Source organism: Salvelinus namaycush, chromosome 32 (genome assembly GCF_016432855.1).
Source record: "Salvelinus namaycush isolate Seneca chromosome 32, SaNama_1.0, whole genome shotgun sequence".
Classification (NCBI taxonomy): domain Eukaryota; kingdom Metazoa; phylum Chordata; class Actinopteri; order Salmoniformes; family Salmonidae; genus Salvelinus; species Salvelinus namaycush.
Window position 1 is genome coordinate 21,062,869 of NC_052338.1, and position 9,798 is coordinate 21,072,666.

Consider the following 9,798-nt stretch of genomic DNA (forward strand, 5'->3'; position numbering starts at 1 on the left):
TGTGCTTGGCTTGACAATTACCAATGGAGTTGACAAGAGAACAAGCAGATCTGGAACCAGGTCGTGTATCTCACTAACCAGTGTAAAGAAGTAGTGAACTACAAGTAGTTCAAGTAGTTCAACTAGTAATTTAACTACATTTTGCATTAGCTTGGTGGTAGTTTAACTAAATTCAAATCTAGGTAGTGTTTTCACTAGTTAATTACTTTTTTGCCATGTAGTGGTGTAGATAACTACTGGAAGTACACTCTACTACTCTTTTTGCAAAAATAAAATATGGGTGAAATAGGCAATCATTTCCTTTCTTTTTCGGCATCAGACCTGCGTAATTCTCTCACTTGTGTTTAATAGGCTAAATATGACTTTGGGGTCAAATGTTAACATATGACCCCAAAATGATCTGTTCTTGTAATTATAGTCTATGACATTTCAGATTGACATATGCATTTTTTTTTTTAGCTTAACCATTTTCAGTGAAAGGAAATTGGTAGCTTGGTAAACTATATTTTCAGAGTAGCTTCCCAAACACTGTCACTAACATTGGGTGATAAGAGGCTGATGGAGGTAAAAACTTAAGCAATTAACTACCATAAGGCTTCACTTTTGTGTTGTCATTCCTTCAGACTTGATTAAGGTTCCTTACCAACTCATTCAGCAGAGTAAATACTCTGTGGTCACGAGAAACTGCTGGGTTCCTGAAAAAAGCCCTGGCAAGCAAGATATTATTTTCCTTTTTTTTTTACCTCCATTTTCCACCAGTCTAAACTGGAGGTCTGGGGTTGATTAAAGAGTTACGTTGTGGCTCCATCCTGCCACTACCCATTAGGCATGAAAATGTATGAGCACATGCGTAGTATGAACAGTTTCATTACACATGTAACTGACTTGACTATTTCAACCTATTTATCTTGTTAGTGTTGTTCACCCTGTACTGTTAAAAGGCTTATAAGATGCCTCAGCGGTCCTATGTTTCAATTATGTACAACATTTGGGGGGAGGGGGGTCAATTATGCAATGGAGTAATGGAACATTCTTTTTGGGTGATAGCAACCACCTGAGCTGATCATTCCCAACTGCATGGGGTCTACCTTAAAGACTACAATGCATAGACCATACAGACACATGTATACACAGTTCAAGTCAGGTCACCAATGTAGAGACAGTCACTGGTACCACAGTAGAGTAACACTGACTCCAGGTATTTCATATAATAATAAATACCATACAGCAATCTAGGTCTGCATTACATTACATTTGTGGTTAGGTCAGTGGTCTTGAACCTCTGATATTTATCATTGTATTAATGCAGTCACAGACATCATACTCCACTTTTCTGATGATTTTCATTAGTAGATCAATAGTGCCATCTACTGCCCACTGCAATACAACAGCAGTGCCATGATGAGCCAAGACTAGGGTTGCAAAATTCTAGGAACTGGCAATAAATTCCCTGGTTTTCCCAGAATGAGGGGGGAATAAGGAGGAAAGCTCCAACCAGGATTTCTGGAAAACCAGGGAATGTATTGAAAGTTCCCGGAATTTTGCAACCCTAGCCAAGAAACACACGTCTAGCCTCGATTTAGGCAAGTTACTTGTTTCAACCTCAGAAGCATTTTTTGTTTTGTTCAAGACAATACATTTACTGTATAGGATCCAAAATGGTAGGTAGACTGGATGTTCAGAACAGTACAGTTATGAGTGACAATATTCAAATGAAAAAATATCTTTAATGCTTCACACAATTTCAGATAAAATAGTGGGAGACACTCAAATTTCCCTTCTAATTCAAGTGCTTTAAATGCTTAATTATACTCAACAAAAAAAAACATTTATAACCTTATGGCATCTGACAACATATTCAATATGATTCACCTCCCTTTGCACCCAAAAGCAGAACAAAGACCAATGCAAATATTATCTCACAATGGAATCATAGAATCATCCCAATTGGTTGTCAGAGTAACAAACACTTTCATCATAAAGGTTATATCCCGAATGGCACCCTATCCCCTTTATAGTGCACTACTTTTGACTGGGCCCTGGTAAAAAAAAAATAGTACACTATATAGGGAATAGTGTGCCACTTTGGAGGCATGCTAAGAGTCAGTCACTACAGCGCCCTGGAACCAATAAGACTAACATCCTGTAATACTCCATTTGAAACACTGGTAATTTATTAAGTTATTATAACTTGCACAGTTGGGGTCTAGGGAGACCTCAAGCATTCCCTTTATAGTGCAGTACTTTAGACCAGGGACCATAGGGAAACCCATAGGGCTCTGGTCAAAAGTAGTTGCCTGACGACTCATCCTGAATTGAATTCCGCTGCTCTATTGATCACTCCATACAAGAAATGCTAGTGGGTGTGGCATATGGCCAGAGTGATGAGGATGGGTAGTCAGACTACAAAATTATTGCACTATGTAGGGATGCAGTCTGAATGATTACCTCTACATACCACAAGGGTTGTTGGTACTCACTACTAAAAACATACTGTAAGTACTGTACTGACCTTTCAGATAGCTTACCATGTCAGAGAGAGAAATACATTTACACACACCAGTCATAATTGTGTAATTGAAAGATTAAATTAATTAATACATTATGTAAAAAAATGTTGGACCCAGGTATTTGTAACACAGAGACCTTTCAGCAAACATTCACATATTTTGTCATTAGTATAGTTCAATATATATGTTTTTATGCAGCACAGGGCACTGACTGGCCCAAAAGTAAACTCATTTTATAGTGAATTTGGCTACAGTTTGAAACTGACAACTGCATGAGAGTAGTAGTTACAGTATCATAGTTTACAACCACAAGTACTTTTCGAGGTGGTTTTCTTCCCAGATGGGGAAATGTTATCTTTGAGGAACAAGGCCTAGTTTTTAGCTAGGCTCCAAAACAATCAAAACAACTAAGTTGAAATACATATAGCAATAGGCCCAGATCTATAGTTGCATGCTTACAAATAGACCGCTTTGCACCGTAGTAACCAATGTCCAGTGCGATAACACTAACATGTACTCTACCGATCAAAAGTTTGGGGTCACTAAGAAATGTCCTTGTTTTTGAAAGAAAATAACAATTTTTTGTCCATTAAAATAACATAAAATTGATCAGAAATACAGTGTAGATATGGTTAATGTTGTAAATGACTATTGTAGCTGGACACAGCAGATTTTTTATGGAATATCTACATAGGCGTACAGAGGCCCATTATCAGCAACCATCACTCTTGTGTTCCAAGGGCACGTTGTGTTAGCTAATCCAAGTATATCATTTTAAAAGGCTAATTGATCATTAGAAAACACTTTTGCAATTATGTTAGCACAGCTGAAAACTGTTGTTCTGGTTAAAGATACAATAAAACTGTCCTTCTTTAGACTAGTTGAGTACCTGGAGCATCAGCATTTTGGGTTCGATTACAGGCTCAAAATGGCCAGAAACAAATAACTTTCTTCTGAAACTCGTCGGTCTATTCTTGTTCTGAGAAATGAAGGCTATTCCATGCGAGAAATCGCCAAGAAACTGAAGATCTCGTACAACGCTGTGTAATACTCCCTGAACAGAACAGGCTCTAACCAGAATAGAAAGAGGAGCAGGAGGCCCCGGTACATAACTGAGCAAGAGGACAAGTACATTAGTGTGTCTAGTTTGAGAAACAGACGCCTCACAAGTCCTCAACTGGCAGCTTCATTAAATAGTACCCGCAAAACACAAGTCTCATTGTCAACAGTGAAGAGGCGACTCCGGGATGCTGGCCTTCTAGGCAGAGTTCCTTAGCTAACACAACGTGCCATTGAAACACAGGAGTGATGGTTGCTGATAATGGGCCTCTGTACGCCTATGTAGATATTCCATTAAAAATCAGCCGTTTCCAGATACAATAGTCATTTATAACATTAACAATGTCTTACTGTATTTCTGATCAATTTTATGTTATTTTAATGGACAAAAAAAAGTGCTTTTCTTTCAAAAACAAGGACATTTCAATTTCTAAGTGACCCCAAACTTTTGAACGGTAGTGATATTTACTGTTTCAATGCAGGCTTCCTAATTAATTTGTTTTCCAACATTGCTTCCTGTTGAACCTTGTCTGAAATAAGAGTGGGAAAACACAGATAGTGCCCTGTTTAAATGACTTGTGCTGAGGAAGACCACAATGACGACATTGTCATCTCGATACTCGTAAAACTGTTTGTAGCAAAAATAATCATTATTGTCAAATAAGTGGTTAGACGCAACCCAAAAACATTGAGGTGCTTAAAATAGATGTGGTTGCTGGCTTCAACTCTGTTCAGTGTTTAGTCCATTGCAGCGTTTTTTTTACCCTTTTCAATCCTTGCACAGAACAGCATCCCCCCCCATCCCAAGTGTTATTTTTCAAGGTTTTTCCTGCTTTTTCCCTGTGTCACCTTTGATCGTTCATAGCCTTCCAAGTAAAATACACAATTACTACTTGTCCATTCTCAGTGGCTAAGGCATTCCAAACCTCTTTGCTTTTCTTACATTCCTCTAAACAGCACTTCCGTTTAATACACCAAGTTTTACGCTGGACAAGCTGTTGTTGGACGAGCTTGGCTGTAGTCTGCCTGTCCTCTGTGTCAAGGACCCCACTTCAAACACCTCCTGGATGGCTTTGCGGAAACAATGGAAGTTATAGTCTATTAAACCTGAAAGAAAACATCAGAAAATAAATCACGCTATATGAATTTATTTCAAAACAAAATTGGGCTAATAACTTCCAGCACTACAAATGAGATAAGCATGGTAGTGCAGCATGTTAAACTTCTTCTAAAGGCTATATGCATGTCGGTCAAATCAACAATAGGCTGCTAAGATAAATGGTTAAATCCTATAAATGGTGCCAGACTTTTGTCTTACCTTTCTTTTCAAAGCTCTCCTCTCTAAGGATGCAAACGAGGGCTAGGAACTTGGTGACCTCTTTCAGGTAGAGTATGGTGGTATTGTTGAGCTTAATGATGGCCAAAGACTCCTTATCATATGCACTGCCATTTCCATCTTCCCTCAGGCTGCAATGGAAGAACACAAAGCTATTCACTTTTTACAATCACAAAATAAACTCAAAGCTCTCCACAATAGCTTTTCACAATCACAGCGATCTACGATTCCATGTCAACCTTTGCAATCACAAAAGATCCTTACCACATGCTTCAACCGAATACAGTGCCAGAGGAATGCGTATTCACTGCATTGTTCATTTCAAATGATTTTCACATAAATCCCAAGCATGTACAATGTAATTTATTGAAGAGACAGTTAAATAGGATGTCCAATACACACATTTTTAAATGGCATGGCAGGGATCATCAACTAGATTCAGACGAGGGGTGATTGTTTTCTTGAGCAGATGGTCGGGGGGCCGGAAAATAATTACAAATTATTTGTAGACTGCAAATTGACAACAAGAAGCCCAAACACATAATAGTTGACTAAAACATAATAATTTCAAACCTTGCTTACATTTGTAAACGATCATGTCTCTATTATGCGTGGGAATACTTGGGAACAGATTTCCAAAATTAAAAGTACTTGGAGCTGATTTCCTGGTGTTTTTGTAGTCTTATGTCAAACAATGATTTATTATTATTATTTGCATTTATTTTGGGGGGGTTTTTGCTTATAAAACTTGGGAGGCCAAATAAAACCACCTGCGGGACAAATTCTGCCAGTTGGGGAACCCTGGCATATGATTTTCTCTCACCCATAGATACAAGAGACGTCAATGACAACATCGATCATGTCACAACAAAGCTCGTATGACTGCATGTCCACAGGGGAGCTGTCGGTGGCGATGTAAATCTTACTGACCACGTCAAACAGGAAGGCTTTCTCAATCCCAGAGTTCTGTCCAAAAATAAAAACACGGGCAATGTTTTGACATAAGAAACATTATCGAAAGGACTAAAACATTGCAAAAAATCTGTTGTGATTTGTGTAGAAGTACAGAAAAACAAGCATCAGTTCAAATCAGCTTATTGGTCAAAACAATACGTACTGATATGAAAATGTTCACAAGGTTTTCCAATGTTGGTAGCTGAGGAATGAGCTTCTGGACAACTTTACTGAAAGCCTCAAATATAGAGTGGTCATAGATGCTGGTCAAATAAAAGCTGAAACATAGAGAGAGGAGGAAGAGGGAGAGAGAATTGAGATCGCAGTTATATTTCCTGTGTTTCTAACAGTTCCTCTCCCAACATGTTAGGTCAAAAACAAGCTGATCCCTCTGAGTAACATTCAGCCACATACCTAACCTACCACCAGTTAAGGACAAAACAGACCGAGGCCAACAAATGGTTAAAAGCAAGTGTGTGGCCTTCATATCTCCTCTGACCACAGAATATCAGCTGACATTTACTACTGTTCATTTCCCTAAGATTCTTCATGTTGAATAGCCACAGTTGGTCCAGACCCAGCAGGTGATCTACTGCGCACGGCCGACGTTCATTATGTTGTGTCTTATCTTTTATACTATAGGCCGTTACACACGTCATGCAAACAGAATGACGGATCGCTGTATACTGTCCGTTCCAAATTTTGAGCCACACAAAAGTACATAGAACTACATGTGAAAATGACACTCCGTTGCTGTGTTTGCATAGTTTGAGTGAAGTGTGTAGGGCCCTTAACCTGAGATGAAGCTTCTCCAGGCTGGCATCTGCCAGGTCATCGTTGGCTCTCTGATGGACGTCTCTTTGGGTTTCTATCTTGTGGTCGTCTGACAGGCCATCAACCTTATGGATAAACACCTCAAAGTTGATCTCTGGGTTGACCCTGTAGGCTCGGGACACTGTGAGATGTAGCCTCCCCAAGGCTTCAACATAATCATCCTGATGAAACCAATAGAGAACAAAGGCATAAGACGTGCTACCTGTCCCAGACCTGCTGTTTTCAACTCTCTAGAGACCGCAGGAGCGGTAGAGATACTCTTAATGATCGGCTATGAAAAGCCAACTGACATTTACTCCTGAGGTGCTGGCTTGCTGCACCCTCGACAACTACTGTGATTATTATTACTTGACCATGCTGGTCATTAATGAACATTTGAACATCTTGGCCATGTTCTGTTATAATCTACCCGGCACAGCCAGAAGAGGACTGGCCACCCCTCATAGCCTGGTTCCTCTCTAGGTTTCTTGGTCTCTAGGTTTTGGCCTTTCTAGGGAGTTTTTCCTAGCCACTGTGCTTCTACACCTGCATTGCTTGCTGTTAGGGGTTTTAGGCTGGGTTTCTGTACAGCACTTTAAGATATCAGCTGATGTACGAAGGGCTATATAAATACATTTGATTTGATTTAGAGCAGACACAATGCAGCAGCCTATTTTTTTTATAAATAAAGATCAGTGGAACTGTAGGCTGTACAGTCAGTCTCCCAGGACTGCTGTAGAAAAGAAGAGCCTTCTCAATGTTTGCCATGGGTAGTGGGTAATTCCATGGTAACGGAATTATGCTGAGACTCATTTTTTCACTTTCAAATGTATACCTAACAAAAAACGATTGATTTTAGAGTTAAACAAACCATACATCTCTATGCACAAGGACTACTTTTAACAATTTCCACTGAACATTTAAAAAAAAACATTAACAGGAAGAACTGTGCAGATACAAAGTTCAGTAACAGAATAAATCTGAGGGAGATTTTACCATTATTCTGTTACCAAACTGTGCATCTGCAGTTTTTCTAAGTAGTCATTAGAGTTGTATGGCTTGTTAATCTTTGAAATCAATGTTTTTTTGTTTGGCATACATTTTAACGCATAATTCAAGTATGTTACCTTGGAATTGCCCTAGTACAATGTCTAACATTCCTCTAGTATTCTCACCTGAGCATCAATGACGAATATCAAAGCCCCCGTGCCCCTGAAGATCATCTCATAGTCGAAGGTAGGGTCAAAGAAGTCCACCTGACCAGGGAAGTCCCAGATTTGAAAATTGACGAAAGAGCTGCTGGAGATGTCATCCTTGTAGATTTTGTTGGTGCTCTCCAAGAACAGTGTCTCGTTGGGCGACATCTTGTGGAATACAACCTGGATATAGCACAATAGATTTTTTAAATTAGACAAATACAATCAGTGTAAATTACTACTTGACTAACTAGCTAGGTAATCAACAACTTGAGTAGTGTACTATTCATAAACACTATGGTGCATACACATTATAAACATTGTAGTGATGCACAGAAGAACTGACCAGCAGCAACTTATTGGAGAACTAAACTAATAGAAGTATAGCAACACACCTTTTGAATAGATGACTTTCCACTTCTCCGCAATCCCATCAGCAGGATCCTTGGTTTACTGTCACCTGACGTCGTGCTCTCCTCCTCGATATCTGGTTCCTCCACTCCGTAGCCAAAATCCTTTGGGAAAGAGTCCACAACACCATAACTCCGAGCCAATGCAGGCTCCTCGTACTGAATCGACATTTTGCCTCAACTCTACCAAACAAATCAACGTTAGCGATTGTTAAATCTACTGGTCAAATCCAACCCTGTTTTGAGATAGCGTTAGCACTAACTAGCCTAGCTAACTACTCAGATAGCTTGCTAGCTACTGGTTTTGCTTGGTTGTTCACAACCTAGTCGTGATTTGAAAACAGACAATAGGTAGTGCTGTTATAGGGTGTATTCACTACGAACTAAATACCAGCATTTTAGTACCAAACAACATTATTGTATACTATACTTCCGCTACCCAACACCCCCGGGTTTAGCTTATCAACTAGCCAATTTTGTCTCACTTCCGCCATAACCTGTATTTTCCCGCCCCCTTAATCTCATTGGTTCTCTCTACGCACAGCAGTGTTAGAACATTGGCCCGTTGTCTTTCCTACTTCTCGAATTTTCAGCGCAGCTCAAGCAATTTCTCCAACCGTCAACACATTCAGATGAATAGAGGACGCGTACCTGGACACAAGTTGGTTGGGAATTGTGTGTGTTGGGGGGGCTAAGGGCTGTTCTTTTCACGAAGCAACACTGAGTGCCTGGATACAGCCCTTGGCCGTGGTATATTGGCCATATACCACAAACCCCAGAGGTGGTGCCTTATTACCATTATAAATGGGTTACCAACGTAATTAGAGCAGTACAAATAAATGTTTTGTCATACCCGTGGTATGTGATCTGATATACCACGGCTGTCAGCCAATCAGGGCTCGAGCCACCCAGTTTATAATTTTGCTTATACAAGGGGTGGGTCTAATCCTGAATGCTGATTGGTTAAAAGCCAATTCCAGCCGGTGTCTATTTCACAAATTACCACCAGCTAAATCTATGACATTAAAATGCCTATTTACTCCACTGACTGCTCAATCCACTGTCTCATCAGCCCAGCTATTAATTTTTATTTAACTAGGCAAGTCAATTAAGAACAAATTCTTATTTACATTGATTGCCTACCGGGGAACAGTGGGTTAACTGCCTTGTTCAGAGGCAAAATGACAGATTTTTACCTTGTCAGATCGGGGATTCGATCCAGCAACCTTTCGGTTACCTGCCAAAAGCTCTAACCACTAGGCTACCTGCCTTGAACGCCACAATAAAAAGCATATTATATCACATTTCTTTTAGACTAACATTTCATTTTCAACAGAGGAGATTTTTATAAAACCTTGCTGTCAGGACACTGTTGTTCAGAGGAGCAAGAACGTTGCCAGCCAGTATGGCAATCCAACAATTAGAACTATCGGAGTTATTGGAAACTCAATAGTAGACTGTTGGAAGATGCTAATTTCAAGATCGTTGCCTAAGATATTATACAACAAAATTTGAGGAAA

General features: G+C 39.6%; 1 protein-coding gene across 1 annotated transcript; it reads right to left on the reverse strand.

Annotated features, from left to right (window-relative positions):
* Nucleotides 1-3,935: 3,935 nt before the first annotated feature.
* On the reverse strand, nt 3,936-8,785 carry LOC120026993 (ras-related GTP-binding protein C-like). The gene is made up of 7 exons (XM_038971827.1): nt 8,264-8,785; nt 7,848-8,051; nt 6,655-6,854; nt 6,023-6,137; nt 5,729-5,871; nt 4,888-5,036; nt 3,936-4,676 (listed from the first exon to the last, which is right to left on the reverse strand). Exons 1-7 carry the CDS (start codon nt 8,447-8,449, stop codon nt 4,519-4,521), a joined length of 1,155 nt encoding a protein of 384 aa, XP_038827755.1. The 5' UTR covers nt 8,450-8,785; the 3' UTR covers nt 3,936-4,518.
* Between the last annotated feature and the right edge of the window lie 1,013 nt (nt 8,786-9,798).